This window comes from Cygnus olor, chromosome 14 (assembly GCF_009769625.2).
Source record: "Cygnus olor isolate bCygOlo1 chromosome 14, bCygOlo1.pri.v2, whole genome shotgun sequence".
In the NCBI taxonomy this organism is placed as follows: Eukaryota; Metazoa; Chordata; class Aves; order Anseriformes; family Anatidae; genus Cygnus; species Cygnus olor.
In genome coordinates this window covers 15,538,104-15,555,315 of record NC_049182.1, presented here as the reverse complement: position 1 = coordinate 15,555,315, position 17,212 = coordinate 15,538,104, and the positions used below count along the sequence as shown (strand labels likewise).

Here is a 17,212-nt window from a genome sequence, read left to right as displayed (position 1 = left end):
GCTAATAAAAACTCATGGAAACCAAAGAGATTTTTTTTTTTACATCTTAGAGGGTGTTGCCTGTTTAAATTGACAAATCACATGTACCCTTGTAATTGAATCTTCTCTGCCACACTTGTTTACATATGTATCTACGCTCACACATACATAGTCTGAAAACTACTGTTGTAGCAGATGGTGTGTGCGGATGAGGTGGGCTGGGGTTTCTACCTGATTATTCTAATGTCTTAATGGATCACAACGATACGTACTGGCCAGATATCTGTTGGAAATTAAGGTTGTGCTTCTGGCTGACTGAGGAGGTAGCAGATACCCTGCAGCTAGGAATCAACCATATTAATTCATTTATATGGGAATTAAAACAATTATAAAATTAATTTGTGTAATGCATTTCCAGTATTAAAAATATACGTGTATATATTTATATACACAAATATACAGAGGCTTATACCTATAATGCACATACAAATGTATATATATAAACACACAATATTGTGTATGAGGGGGTTGTTTCTTATTTTTCATTTATATCAGGCTGCCAACTCCAGTTCTGAAGAAGTCCTATTACCTTATTATCTTCCTACTCACAGCTTTAGGATGAAACCTTCTTCTGTAAAGTATCAAGTCATTTCCATACTTTCACTCCCAATTTTGCTTCTGAAGGTAATGCTTCTCCTAATGCCTCCAATTCAAAGACATTCAAAAAATGTTTAGTGGATTTTCTTAATGGATTAAATAATACAATGCATCATTTCACTCAAAGTGGAATGTTAGCTGAAATATGATTTCAGAAGCAATGACTGGTACAGCATATCTCAGCCCCAGTGAGGAGCTACACCATCTCACTAGCTCGTTAAAAACTGTTAGGCAATTTTTTAAACAGAATCCCCTCTTCATATATTCTGCAGAGTCAAATTTGTGTGTATTATCTTCCAACTAACAGTATAAATTAATTAATTGGGTAGCTTAATTCACTTACGATGTTTACATAACTACATTACTATAGGTAGCTGTGCTGAATTTATGCAACAGTTCTCTTTATCTTGCTCCTTTTGTTTCTTTCAGAAAAGGAGGGGCTGCTACCTTGGTGTCTCTTTCAAATTTTCTTAATGTCAGATGCACAGCCTTTGCAAAGACAGGCGACATCTTTTGGGAAAAAAGGAGAGCTGTCATTTCTGATATGCCTGCATACTCACAGAGTCTGGATCGATCGAAGTGGTGCAAAGAGCCCCTTGCTGATGGTCTGCAGTTTGTTGTCATAAAGAGATAGCAGTTTGAGATTATGCAGACCTTGGAACGTGTTTACCCTCAGGCAGTTGATCTTATTGGCATTGAGAAGCCTGAAAATAGAGGAAAGGTTTATAACTCATTAATCTTATAATAATCAAATAAAGATAGACTGAACTTTGGGGTTAAATCTAAAACATATTAACCCAGTCACCAAAGCCACTCCATATTTACATGTCTCCATTTGCTTGTTACATTAAAAAGGTGAAAAAAACACAGACAATATTAGTACTCTCATAGCTAGAGAAACATACAGACATATAACAGTGCTAGCTAGCTTCAAATACTTAGATTTTTTTTTTAATGCCTCACCTTCCCCATTTGTTCAAAATTCCAAACAAATATTTAAAGACTTCAGCTTAATATACATGGAAATGGCAAACACTTCCCACCCTGCTATTCCATACACACACTCACACGCAAAGTCCACAATGACAAAACCTTTTTTTTTTTTTTTTTTCAGTTTTGTATAGTTGGCAGCTGTCTTAAGTCTAACTGAAATTTCTGAAGGTTGACATCTTGTGATAAGCAATGCAGGGTAAATTTGATCATGGAAGAACAGAAAATGTGGTTCGCCTCAGAGACAAGAAGAGAGAAATGTAGGGTCTGGACTAAAACTTACTGAAACCCAACTCACTCCATGCATAAGGATAGCCAAGAAGTGGGACAGGTTACTCAAAGAAGTTGCACCGTCTCCATCATTGGAGATTTCAAGACGAGACCAGATAACATCATTAGCAACCTTCTCCAACCTAGTAAGCTGACTGCTTTGAGTAAAGGTTCTTAAGTCTTGTTGGCTAGTAACCACCTGATGTTCCCTCCAACTTCAATTGTCCTACAATTCTATGAAGATATTTCATTCCATTTATGTCAGATTCCTGTGCAGCTTTGGAAAAGCAGCACAAAGACATTTTGTCATGCTTTTATTTATTTGTTTATACTTTAGTTTGCACATCTACACAGCAACCAGTTGGTAAAAACTAATCAGTTCAGCCAGAAAATCTATGACAGGGCTTGTGCAAGTTCTCTTATGTTATCTAGCCAGAGTCCTGGCAACTATATAGTATATACCATCTCAACAACAAGCTGGATTGCCTTATGAGACAAACAAACAGGAGATCACTTAAATCACCGTTGTCATCTACATATGGGATATTTCACACATAGAAGGAAAATAGACAAGAAATGACCTACCCTTACACGAGCTAAAATCCACATCTTTCAATTACCGTTAAGTATTAGAAAAATGGTACATTGCAAACGGTATGGTATTAATCCATCTCTCTTCATCACAAAGTTCTCGCTACTTTGCCGTTGAGTTTGAAAGGTTTAATATTACGTTAACGTGACTCTCCATGAGATTTCACACTAATATCAAATCAGAAGGCAAATGCATTTATAGGTAGAAAGGAAAAGTCATTTTCCATTAAACACACTTAAAAACGCACAGGGAACTTCAATTTTTGATAAACTGCACATAGAGCACTCTAGACAACAGGCCAACCTAACAGGCAACAAATGCATGCTTGTTAGCTGCACATAATGCTTTTCTTTTGCTCCAAAATATAAGTTCAGAAAGCGCTTCTTCTGCACAGCACCATGCCTTTCCATTGCTGAAACCTTTGGAACATTGTGCACTCTACAGCTCTGTGCTCCCACCATCAATTTGGCAGAGCCTCATTACTGTACTAACAGGATACAGTAACTGTGCTATGCAGAAGATGGATATATACTTGGGCAGAGTCCTTTTCTCAAGGAGAACAGGAATGTAGTGAGAGGGTGTTAGAGCAGAACTCACCACTCTAGCCAACAGAAAAATCAATACCAATTCACCTGAATTTTCTTCTCCATGAGTCTTGGAAAAAGAACTTTGATGTAAGGTAAGAGAAAGTCCCACTGAAGGCAACAACAGACAAATGAGGTCATATTTTTGCATGAACTAATAACTAAAATCATTTTATGAAATCATGAGCAGCATTACTATGACCCCTCTGTTACCAGTATTTATGTCTGATAATTACGTGACACCTAATCCATATTTCAGTTGACTCCATTAGAAATAACAGTGTTTTCACAAGAGTTCCAGAATAGTTCCTCCTGTGTATTAGACTTCTGAGATTTTGCTTCGACAGCAAACGTCAATGTCATCTCTTACTACTTGCTTCTAATAGCCATTCATATGTCCAAGCCAAAGCAGTCTTCTACAGCTCAGTTCTCATGCATTACACATTTCTCTTTTATGCTTGTACATTATCTTTTATATAAAGAACAGGTTAACAAGTCATTAGAAGGCAGAACCATCTACTGAGTTTTGAACAATAGCCCCAGACATACACTAAATGTTGCAAACCCTCCCTTATCTACTCCCCATCCTTGGGTATTGGTCTCACATTGTTTTTAGGTAATGCACATAAACTTAGATTAGTTGCTCCATGGCTTGGTACCTTGTTATAACTTGGCTTGGTACCTAGTTATACAGGAAGGAAACAGAAAGGAAGAAAAAAGAATGTACTTTGATATATTTTACTAGATGTTATTTTCTTCTATTATTATACTTCTAGTTTATATTGCAAGTAGTGCTTTTAATAAAGCATTAAGCAAATTGAAGATAATCTCAGGAATAAGAGAATTTACAACTGAACTACTCTTGGATTCTTATATGCGGACAACCATTGTGTCTGTTTTAAGAAGTGCACACATAGCAGTGCAAAGCACTACATATGCTGCTTACCCCCTGTGAAGAACGAGCTGGAAGTTTAACAGTCATTGATCCCACTTAATAAGCCCTCAGAGCACAGCTGACCTGGAACTGCAGTCGAACACAGGATTCAAATTCATTCTGTCTTTCAACAAAACATGAATAAACCCAATGCTGGCAATTAGAATTTACAATGTGACAAGGTTTCCTAGCATAAATGTTTGGTGACTAGATTCATGGTGATATAATCAGTGACATTTCTGTATGAGCCAAACACCAAAAATGAGCAAAACTTATCCTATACATAGTCACAAATACAGAGTACAGAGGCACACCCTCTGCTTTAAGCATCAGAGAAAGCAATTTGTAAAAGGAAAGTGCTTCTGCAGACTGTTTAGAAGTGGGAATTCAGGTACTACAAAGCTCTTCCAAGGTGACAACACCTATTCCTTATATCATCTACACAATATATGTGCAGTACCTAAATCTAAAGAGGACAGATGGTGTGCTTAATAGTAATCCAGATGTAGCCATACCGGGTAAATCATAACATAGATTAATGTCCTATTTCTGACCAAAATCAGTGAGAAAGGGAAACAAAAGTGGAAAACTATGAGAAAACAAAATAAATCACACACCCCCCCCCATTTTTTTTTTTTTTACCTCCTACTTGCTGTGAGTTAGAGGATGACTTTTGGCTGTAAGCATTAAGGTTTATATATCTTCTTTCAAAACACTCAACCATTTTAAAATATCCATTATGGGTATTATTCCAATTCTTTGTTGATTCCTTCTTAAACGTCACAGCCCCCCAGGCTTTTAATTATTAATTAGGTAAATGTGACTGGCCTCACATACAGTTAAATATCAGATTTTTTTTTTTTAAACACAAAGGCAAACTACAAAAATGGATATATTGTAGCAAGCAGAAATGCTGATCTTGCCTAAACACTGAACTATGATGTAAAACAGACTATGGGTTTATTTTCATTGGACTTGAACCAAAAGAAGGGACAATATTAAAAGCTGAGTCACCTTTTATCAAGAATTGCATGCTATTTGTTTTGCACCTATTTATTGTGAAAGTAAACTTCACTAATTTTCCCGTTTTGTTATCAGCTTGATTGGGTTGAGATTTACACATGGCTTCCAGATGTGGTGCACCACTCAAAAGTAGGTTAAAAATTAAAGTAGAAATAAAAGTGCATGCTACCCAGAGGAATGAAAGATTATTAACTCAAGTCTCCATTTGCATCCCACTGGATACGTTAAAAACATGAACAAATCCTCTTGCAAGTCTAAGACCACCCCAGAATACGGGACGATGGTTAAGGACATTGTGCTCTGCACACCACTGAAACAGTGAGCAGTATCACAATTCCATGATCCCCTTTCCTGAAAGAGGGATGTGTGTCCACACTCATTGAAATAATAACGTGTTTCAGCTAAGCCCTTTGAACAAATGTGTACTGAATTGGCACTGTAATTGTATCAGATGCTCATAAGAACCATCTGCATAATTAAGATGGTCTCATAATTGAATTATATGCCCAAGCACAGTTTCAAGTGATTAACATTTAAATAACATTTTGAACTCCAAAACCAAAATGATTGAAGAAATTGCTTTTTAAGAGCAAATGGGGATGTTGATATGGCTTTTACCCTTAGCAGTGTTTGCATTCTCAGCTCAGTGAAGTCAAGTAATCAAACTATCAACAAATAACTACATAACTCAGAGACCGTAATAGCATCCTAGCAACCTTAACACACGCTGGAGACTGCAAGTTGATTTCTGTTGCTATAGGATGGACCAGAAATCATCCTAGGTAGAGTAATGAGCCAAAGGAAAGTAGTACGGGAAAAAAAGCTGTGCAGAACGACTACAAAAATTCTTATCTTTCCTTTTACTATCGTTTTGTTTTAACAATGATGACAACACAATGAAAAAGAATCCCATGAAGTGTATGGCACATCCCACATGCCAGACTCTGCTGGGGAAATGAGAACTCACCAGAAAAAGGCAGATGCAAAATGCATAGGAGAGGAGAAATGAAGTTATTTGCACAAGTAAAAGCAGCATACAAACTGAATACACGTGCCTTTTATAGAATATCAATAGTCAAAGGCTTCACCTACTTTCAAAGGCACTACGTGGCAGCAAGGAAAGGACTCCTGGCAGAAAGCACTCCTTAGTATATAAAATACCTGTTGCCAAAAGTCAAAATATTTTTTTCAGCAAGGTTTTTCCAGCATTTTGTTTTGAAATCTGTAGGGTATCAAGCATCATCTTTACATTTAAGACAGTTTATTATGGGAGAACAGCTGAAGTGCCAATATGCAAGTATCTAGTCAAGGGCTGTGTCGTACGATGAGCTACAGAGCCACCTGAGCAGTCACTGACGAGCTGCGCCTAATGATGTAGTTGTGTGTCCCTGCTTACTTATTGGCAAAATAATCTCATTAGGTTCCAGAAATGTTTCAGAATGGCCTGGAGCATAGAGGAGTAATCCGACTGCCTCCCTTTGTAAAGATATGTTTACATCTACTAAAATTTACATTTTCTAATGTGATGACTGACCACCAGAGTCTGTCAGTGCCTCAATTGATAATACTTAGTGTCAACTCATCATCACGCTTGCTTGAACCAGCTTGAAGTGTTTCTCCATATTCAGGAAGCTGGATGATGGTGATGACAAATTTATTCAAAGTAAATGAAAATGGAAAATGAGCTTATAATGAGTCAAAAAGGAAGTGCAGAGCATAGTCTGATAGTCCTATTTTGGAGAGATTTTAAAGGCCTCATTTCATTCCTCATCCAACAGACAGCAACTCTATTTGAAGTTGCAAACAACTTCTTGTTTTGAAGAACAAAATCCATAAAACAATTGTGTCATATTCATGTTACTACCTGGAGTATTATAAGCGCGTGTCATCATAGCATCTACACATCTGCTATTCAAAATTTGATATTGTCCAGTTTACACCTACAGATAACCACATGACAATTCAGATGCACAGGGGAATAAACACATTTTCTCAACTTCCTGAACTATCAGGGAGTTAGTTTCTTGTATAATAATCGCTAGGAGAGTTTCTGTCAGGTGAGTCCAGCTTGGAGCACTGGCGTCAGAAGAGCTAATAAATTACAAGCTGACGTATGAACTAGCGGTTGTTTTGGGAAGCTGCATGCAGACAGATTACAGAAGTGACACAGAAAAAGCAGATGCTGTTGCAGTCTTTCATTAGTGCTTGACTGTAATTGTATTTCTGTGTCTGGCAGATGCTGCTCCCTCACTTTAACAGCAGTTATTGAGTTTAGTAATATTATCACAACAGCAGCCTAAATGCAGAAATCTAAAGAAAAAAAGCTTGAGGCAAAAGGCTTGAAAACAATTCTAAAGCTATTAAACAGGTCTGTGCAGAGAGCATTTTGTCCTGGACTAGAAGGATGACGGCTGCACAGTAGCTCTGCTGTAGCTAGTGATATTCTGAGTAATCAAGGAAAAAGTCCCCATGCCATTTTGCTAAGAACTTAGAATCACAAAATCCAGAAATGACATAGGTTGCAAAGGACCTTGGGAGGTCATCTGGTCTGAACCCCACTGAAAGCAGGACCAATTTAGAGGTATTTAATTCAACTAGCTTTATCTGAGAAATAATTATTTTGTTGGCCCACAAGGTAATTCGTGATGGCAGTAAGCTCAAGAGGTTTCTTGTCCTGGTAGACTGCCCAAAACAGGGTGAGCTGTGAGGTCAGACCAGTTTGCTCAGAGTTTTTTTCAGTCTGGTCTTTAAAATCTTCAGGAACAGAGATGCACAACTTCTGCTCCACTGCTTGACTCATCATTGTGAAAATGTTTTCCCTTATATCCAGTCAGAAGCTCTCATTTTATGCCTGTTCTCTCTTTGCCATGAGAAAAATGAAGAAATCTTATTTACTCACATTACTTATAGCTCAGAATATTGTTATGAGAAGGAGAGACTACTGTGTTACAAAGGACTTGGAAATGGAAAACTGTCATTCCTTTATTCTGGCATTTATATGCTGTTTGCATCACCATTTAATGATACAACAGTTTAATGTATACAATACAAAGTATTAGAACTGATAAGCATTCTTTAGTTTTTTTTTTTATTTATTTTTTTTTTAATACTTCATATGGGTTTGTGCTTCACTGGATTTTCTTTGAGCGTCTAACAAGCTCTAAAAGTGCACAATAGATATTTGGTAGATCATAGATCCTATTTTAAGCTCTTAAGTACTGGGATTCTCTTTACAATTACAAACAAGGCAAGTACTTTAGACTTGGCAAATTTACTATGGAGCTATTTTCCAAGCAACCTCACCGGAAAAGCTACGACAGTACCAAATATCATACTATGCATCTGAGGAGAAACAGCATAAAAAGCACAGTAAGAGGTACAATAACTCAAAGAAAGTATGACTTGTTGAGTTTGGGGAAGGTTGATAGTAGCAGTTTCTAAAAGCACATAAACAACTTGCCACCTCGAACAAACTTGTTCTAAATAAAGGTCAATCTGAGTTGTACCAACCAGATCTAGTTCCAAATTTAACCCAGGTTAGATGATTGGATCTGGAAGATTAATTTTTCACCACTTTTGAATTTATTTTATCTGTCAATATGTCAAAATCTAGGTATCATCAACAAACCTCTGCTTTCAATGTATATGTACGTCAGGAGTGTATCTGCTTGAACCGACATCAATACAGAGTTGACTACGGGATTTCTTCTTGCCCATAAAGCTTGTCCAGCAAACCATGGGGATTTCAGCCATGAGATTTAGGAACAACACACCTGAGCACTTGTATGATTAGTAACTATGCGAAGTAAGCTTCCTGAAGAAGGAGGATTTATTGAAAACTGATACTTGCCAGACATGTGAAAAATGAGATTTCATCCCCTCATATTATTTTGCTATATAATCTCTTTAAACAGTAGAGATTTTATATCTTTTGGTTCCAGGAAACAGAGCACTCTGAAGCATAAAATGTAAAACTAATAAAAAGGCTCCCAGAATGTTTGTTTTAATATGGCTGGAGAAAAAAAGCGTATTACTTAGGTATGAAAAATACTGGTTAACAAACTTGGTGCCCATTATCCACAGGTCACTGCCTTGAGCCACTTGACTCTGTTTCACTGCAGGCTGGCTCTGCACGTTTGCTCGTTTGAGAGCAAGCAGAGCAACCGTCAGGTTTATCTGTCACAGCGCTGCTGAAAAAGAAAGAGCTGCACAGTATTATGTTGTGCCCCCTGTGCAGTGACTGGCAGACAGCTTGGCAAATTCAAGGGCTCATGAAAGAGCTTGTCCACATTCCAGGAAAGCTGGAAGACAGGTGAGAAGGACATTCAAATGTATTCCACTTTCTAGACAGACTCAGTTCAGCTTAAGGCCTCCTGGACAGGCATTCAAATTGCCCATACCTATCACTTACTTGAAAACTTAAGCTGAAACCACCTTAAGCTGAAACCCTTTCCACCTTTCTGATATTCAACAAGTTACACAAGCATTGATAATTAAGCAAATGCTATTCCACACTTTGGGCTGATTAATGGCCCAGTGAAATGAAAGTTAAAGTTTACTATAAAAAAATTAAAAAATCAGATTCCAGTTGCCCCCCTTTCCCAAATCCAGATTGAGCTAAAACTCTCAGAAGACATTTGATCCAGCCTACTGAAAAGAAGCATGTATGAAGGACAGGCTACAGTAGCTTTCTAGCATCCTCTCTCCTGGAAACTTCAAACAGGCTAAGGAAAACGGCGTGGTCCAAGAAAAGCTTCTGTTCCACAGAACAGATGTATAGTTGGACTTGTACAGTAACCTTTGCTCTTGAGTTGGTTAAAATTGCATATTTAGGAAAACATTAAGATTTGTGAAATCAGCAATTTAACAGAAATCCAATCATGTGATTATTTACATGGGGACTGTTAACTATCTAAGATAGCTAACAATGAAGATTTCAGAAACAATATTTAAATTAACCCAATAGGGTTCAAACTAAAAAATACTACTAAAAACAAAAAATAATATCTAGCTGTGCCTGGTTTCTTTTCTGCTAAATTGACTTACCTCTGTCTTGTGTGACAGAAATATGGAATTCTAATGCTAGCCAGGTCATCTAAAACTTGTTCTGAATTCTACTTTTTCCACACACCAAAGACAGATGGGACAGTTTAAGATGCTGACATGCCTGAGTTGAGTATTACTTTACCCAGCTACAGCATTTCTGACATTAGTGGTAGTGCCTGTATGTGTACAGCACTTACACAAAACAATTCTGCCTGAATAAAGGTGGAGTAATCTGGGCCTGTAGTGTCATAGTATATTTAAACAGAAGGATAAGGACATTTCTGAGAAGTCATGATGAGTCTTATCCAAAACAGTAAACAACAATACTATCTGCTCTGCAATTTCACAGTATTTTTTCCTTCTAAATAAAATCTCAACACTTTTACACAGGACCCACCACCACTCCCCTTTTTCTGAGGGTATGCTGCCTTACCATAAGACCAATATATTTTCAAAAATGTTCCAGCTCAAGCTTAGGAAATTATACTGGCTACCAGGATACTTTAATCATAGCCTTCTTATCAGTATGTCTCCAGACTAATAGGAAGAAATCCAATCTAGTGCCCACTGAACACTAAATTAGATATAATCATAGGGCACTTTTCCAACTGTTCAACAGCAGGTCTAAAAACAGCAAATGCTGTTTATTTTTTAGGTATCCATTAAAATACTACAAGCAATCCCACAATACTTGCTTCAAAGTCACGATCAGAATAGTGTGCATAATCACCCAATGCTCGCCTTGCCAACAGCTACTTTACATTTAAATTCTTTCGAAAGTCCCTAAAAACCTCCGGAGTCACAGCACCCTGGGAATCCCATAAACAGGGCAACCTCTCAAGACTTACCTACTTACATCTTCTCAGCTTGAGAATATTTAAATGGTTAAACCTTTTAACTGTTCTCTGGCATATAGATTTTGCCCCCATAACAGAAAGCTGTCAGCTAATTCACACTGGAAAATTACTGCATCTGGGCTCCAGTAAGTAACTCACTGAAAGCCTGCACTACACGCACAAAAGGACTATAGGAAAAAGGCGCTGAAACATGTTTAATGCTTTATTCAAGAGCTCTAGACCCCCATTTTTATAGGGCAACGTGTGAGCCATGTGTTGAGTGATATTTTTTTTTTTTCTGCTGGGAGAAATGGCATCTGTAAAGAGCCCTGGGTTAGAAAGAGCAACCATGTATTTCTTCAAACTAGTAACCGTAATATACTTTCCAGGTAGAAAAAAAAAAAACAAAAACACAAACAACCAAACAACAACAACAACAACAAAAACCACAAGAGTTTGATAAAGCTTGGATTTTAATAGTTTCTTTTGCAGTGATCAAAATAACGGGTAAAGTTTTACCTTTCCTTTTGCCCACAGCATCTTTGTTGTACCAAACACAACATGAGTTTAACAGTGACAAACACGCCAGCTCTATCAACATGCACCAGGTCCCAGCTTCTAAGCACTTTCATGCTTATTATTCTCACTGATGTTAAACTACCTCCCTCTTAAATATGCAGTCTTCTCCTAGTGCACAGACTGATCGCGAAGGCACTGAAGTACTAACAAACTTGGGAGGTATGGGAGAGGAAAGGAGCTGCCAGAAAAAATATGTGCAAAAGGCCAAGACAAAATAATTGGCTGTCTGCAGTAGGAGATAAACAGCTTGCTATCATCGCAGCTCAAGGTTTGTCATAGCCAAACCATATGTGCTCTTGCTTGTCCTTCTCTAGAATAAGATGGCCTATGTTTGCAATTAAGATCTTATGGCTAAATTACACACCTGAATAGTCCTCTGCTTAACATATAGAGCAATTTTGAACTATTTTACGAATTAGCTCTTTCTCTTTGCTCATGGATTTATAATCAAAATCTACACCTATTTTTGTATAGCATATAGCTACTTCAAAGACAATGGCACACATTAAAGATTAATCATGAAATTTTGGACTTTCATTTCTAGTTGTGTCAAGAGCAAAAGGCTTACAATAACATGTTAAAAAGCTACATTTTTTATTTTACATTTTATTTCATTTATTATTTGGGAGTTTTGTGGAGTGGAGTGGGGGGACATGGGATATGAGCCAGAATCACTTAGTTTTATATATCACATTCTCTGAGTACATAACCCAAGATGATATTCAGAATGCTAGGAATAGAAGTTCTTCACATCTGCTCCCTCTGCTGACTGGCTGAAATAGTAACTGATTTCCTTCTCTGAAGGAGTTAAGGGTTCCCAATGTCATTACAGAGATGAGTGAGTGGAATTTGGAATTTCACATTTGGCTTAGGAAATATTTTTATGGTACATTAATAAATACTGAAGAGTATATCTTATCCCTGATCATGACAGTGTATTAAATCACACATGGCATAAAATACTTGAATACACAATAGATTCTGAAATGGCTTCTCCCTCCAACTAAACCACACTTGGCATGAAAAGAATACAATACTGAGCATGGCTGGTAACAATAAGATAGATCTTTCATATTGCCATTTTGCTTGCATGTGCAGATACTTGCAACACAGTAGCCCTGAAGGATCTAGATATTCAACCACAAATGCTAAATGTGTAAAAACAATCATATGGCAACTCCACCCTCACATCAGTCACTGACCAAATTTCCTTTCTTGGACTTTGCTGAGTCTCTCATTTCCTCCGCACACTTAAATCCTCTGTGTCTATTATCTGTTACATGCACTGCGCTATAAAACTGTTGGCATCTTACCTTTTTTCAGCCCTTGCCTCCCTCTTGCCTGACACAGAAACAACAGACAAGCACATCTCAGTGAGTTTTCAGTGGAAAAGATGATTATATTAATGTCAGAAGCTGAAAAATCAGTAAATCTAGTTAGTATGTAAAATAAAGAGGAGGAAAGGATCATACTTACAGCAGCTGCAGAGACACAAGATCATCAAAAAGTCCCTGGGGAATCTCTGTGATCTTGTTTCCATAGAGCACTCTGAAAGATATGGGAACACAAAATAAATCTTAAATAACAGACCAGTTTAGTGTCCTCCCCTGTCTCTGCATTATCACCTTTATTGATCTTGTGCACCATGCCCAGGATCTGTGGGCATTTCATTTAACTACTGATCTCATTTTCTTTTCAGAGAGCACATGGTATTAAATGAGTCGTTATGATTCAGGCTTCGTCTGGTGTTGGAAAGCATTTCTAATGTAGAAACTGGACATCATCCAAAAATTGTATCTAAAATATTTTTCATTCTGTCAAGGTTTTTTTTTTTCACCCTTTTTAGAAGTATTTTAACCATTGAAAGGCACATTGCCTGATGCAAAAACAGCTCAGTGATAGTGAATTTAAAAGCCAAGAAGCACAAGCTAGTTGTAGATAAAATTTCATATAACTGTCCCTCTTAAGATACAACAATTGGCATGAAATGTGACAGAGGCATCACTGGATAAAATATTATGGCTTCACCAGCTGCTACTACAACTTCAGCTAGCTAATATACATAAAAAATAAAAATAGCCTGAACTGGGAATAATGATAGATTTTGGAAACTCAAAAATAATTTAGGTATAGCTTACTTATAAAAAAATTAATAAAGAACTAATAACACAAGAAGGAGTCACTGTATAAGCTTCCATTTATTCAACCATAAATATATACTGATACCTACAATTCAGTTTTAAAATTCAAAATATTTCCTTTTTTTAAATGGAAAATAGCAGATATACTATCATCAGAAACTGAACTCAAAGTAAAACAGACAAAACTGGCAGTACAATAAAATGTGCTACCTAGGGATCAAAAAAAATAATGTATGACCGGAACACTTGAATTTCAATCATGGCTAAAGCATTTACTCGTGTGATTTCTGTAAGCTGTTAAAATTTGTCAAAACCGGAATTTGAGTTAGGAGCCGGTAAGAGAGAAGATGACTAGGCTCCCTCTGAAAATTTTACCCCTTACCTAAACATTTTAATAGACTTCAAACTGGGGAAAACAATATTTATGTAATTTCTGAACTCTGCATTGGACATGGTAAATGGTTATAAACCAGCCTAGTTATAAACCAAAGCTGTGCTGCTCGTGTGCTAAAGTGGTTCATTCCCTGACTTTTTAATGTGGAATAACATGCAATGAATCAAACAGCCATGTGTCTTGGATGCTGGCTGAAATCCTGTTTCATCCTGTCTTTCAACATTTAAATTATTATGGTGAGTTGAACACACTGAAAAACAAACACTTAGCATGACGGGCCATTTACAATACTCTCTGGCCTTCCCAGAATACGGCCACTTCAGTTTGCTCTTCATCAGTCATCGGAAGTATATCACCTCTGTGGGAGAGTTCCCAGATCAGCTCATTTCTGAGCCTAAATACAATGAATCTAAATAAAACAACACAACTTAGATATGAAATTCTAAACTTGAAACTTCATTTTTCATGGCTTTTGTAGTTTAGAAGGATCTGAACTTCTACCCAAGAAACTAACGATCATAGCATTGTATTTTCTCTAAACAAACATAATTTCTGTCTGTTGCAGAATCAGGAAGCTGCTTTTAATGTACTGTTACAGTTAGTGGGTTTTGTGAGTAATGAATGCCAGTACCATTAAATTATTTTTTCCTAATTTCATTTGCAAATAAAGTATGTTTAGAAAGTTAAAACATGAAGTTAGTGCCTACAGAATCTAGCATACTTCTATTTCAGTTTCCATTTTTTACAAACAGTATTTGTTTAGCAAGTGCATCACCTATACAAAAAGTTTAGATGATAAGCTTCCTGAGGATAGGTGAACATTTTAGTTCTGTGAAGTAGCAGGATAATCACAGCTGATCAGTAATGCATAATACTACAGAATATAAGGAAGATTTCCGAACCTAACCTTTACAAATGCCTGTGGAAAGAAGGAAAAAATCCCCATTCCACACTAAGAGTTATTATGGCTGTAGAGGTAGTAAACACTGATGTAAAATAAAACCTTAGAGAAATCTCAATATTTGCACCTAGTTGTTAGTTACGGTACTACTAAATGGAAATACCAAACTCTGACTCTGGTTGGTGCAATTTTTCATTTACTTATTTAAAAGTAGGGAGGTCACATAGTGCTGAGTTCCACTGAATTTGAAACCTTGGATGTGTTTATACAACCTGTTTATTATTTTGAACTAAATAAAACTCATTAAAATATCTTCTAAAATGAAACAAAGCTTCAAATTTTAGAAGCTATGAAAAGAAAATAAGCAGTTTCAAACCTAATTGGGCTTCTGTGCTTGTGGCACATTAGCATTCAAACAAATTAACAGCTAAACAAAAGTCAGTATGAGAGCTCAGGCACTTGTCTCTAATTCAAATTCATGTTCAGCACTACACAAAGCCAAATTAGCTAGTGCCACTGTCTGCCTGCCATGCCAGAGCTGAAGTCAAACGGTCCTACAGAAAGAAGCAAAGAGGAGGGGAGGGGAGATGCATAATAGCTTGCATCTCAGTTCTTGAGTTACTTATTTCCATTTACTCTAATAGAAAGCATAGAAACTTTTACTCTACTCGGAGCTCTCGTTATTTCTATTTAAGACAGGAAAACATACTCATACCCACAGATGTGAACAACCAGCAGGTCCTTGATTCAAGATGCTTTTGTTCTGAATGTACCAACTGCAGCACTCCAAAATTGTACTATGCAGTGAGTCAGCCTACCAAAAAGATCGGCCAGGTTAGGTACACCCCATTAGTGCAGCCACTGTCCTCCGTGTGTTGTCCTTCTGCCTATCTCAGAGGGAAACACTGCAATGTTTCTGGAACAGCGGCTTTGGGAGGGGACACGAGAGGGAAAGGAGGGGGACTGCAAAAAAAAAAAAAAAAAACACAAACCAAACCAAACAAACCAAACCAAACCAGACAAAATACTAACTTGATAAGGGCATATAGCAGGAAACTAATCCAGTCAGTTAAGAACTTCTATTTAAATCTCCAGTGCTCTTACCAACAGAGATAAATTTTAGAAGATTTGTTTAGGTTATTATGGGTTCTGAAAATGCATGTACACTTGCATTCTTCGTGTATTTTGGTTATATTTAGCAGGATATGCAGGTTTATCTGCTATTGTGCAAGCTTGGCATAGAAACATAACTCTCCTATCCTCGAGCATCTGAAATTTAGACCCCAAATATTTTTATTAAAGTTGCATGAATAAAGTTAATATGTAACAGAAATCAGTTTAGTAACTGCTGTCAACAGACAATCAGTGAATCAGAATGACATTTATCAGAATGTTAAAAAACGACTAAAATGTTCATTCTGTGCTCCTGATTTTTCATTGCCTTCTCAACTTTGGTGGGAGACCAAATTAGCCACAGCTCTGACAAATGTCATTTACTATCAGGTGGAGAAGACAAAGCTCTAAACATGATGTGCTCTTTGGGGGAAAAAGTCAGCTATTCCTTAATTCTATATTCACAATGCTAAACTTGAAAGTAGTAAATAAAGGCTAAGCCAAAATTAATTGAGAGACCATTAGATCTCCTTTTTCTTATCATTCCTTTCTATCTTTTCGCACTCCACATGGAAGCCTCCTTTACAATGGTGGAAACCAGTCTGAAGGGGGAAAACAGTCACAAAAATGTGTAAACACATCAGACTTGCCAGTGCATAAATGTTATCGTTGTCTTTTCCACAAGGCAGGTACATCTAATACTTAATGACCAGCGTGAGGGATCCCTCACTGCACATTTAACTCAAGCAAACTTCGCTCAGGTTTTTTGCAGGTGGCTTTTCTAACATCAGCAGGTTGCCGTTACGGCATAGGTGTAGCTGAGCCACGAGGGGGTCGTATTCTCAGTAGCATGCAGAGCCATCAGCTTGTCACTTCACAGCTAAATGCTTTCAGCATGGCCCCAAACCACAAACTGCTGTTCTTCAAAAGCACCTGGTAGATTGGCTCACAATTTACAGCAGTTTTCAGGCTGCCATCAACCTTCCAAACCCTGGGAAGGCCAAAGCACATGGAGCACAGCCCCCTGGCTGGACTGCAAGCATCAGAGTGGGTGCCTGGAAGAAGCACCCTAGTTAGCTGAAGAGGCAGTGTTTGCTGAAAATCCAGTTATATTCAGCTTTTTACAAAAAGTGCTCTAAAAATGGGACATTTTTTTTCCGGTTCAACTAGTTG

At 37.3% G+C, this 17,212-nt stretch overlaps 1 protein-coding gene across 6 annotated transcripts in view; it reads right to left on the bottom strand.

Annotated features, from left to right (window-relative positions):
- The window catches only part of SLIT3 (slit guidance ligand 3), a 513,498-nt gene that overhangs the window by 139,219 nt on the left and 357,067 nt on the right, over positions 1-17,212 (bottom strand). For all 6 annotated transcript variants that reach the window (XM_040573726.1, XM_040573730.1, XM_040573725.1 and 3 more), the window contains 2 exons: positions 12,967-13,038; positions 1,197-1,340 (listed from right to left, as the gene is read on the bottom strand). In XM_040573726.1, coding sequence (XP_040429660.1) covers positions 1,197-1,340; positions 12,967-13,038 — 216 coding nt within the window. The remainder of the gene's footprint in view (positions 1-1,196; positions 1,341-12,966; positions 13,039-17,212) is intronic.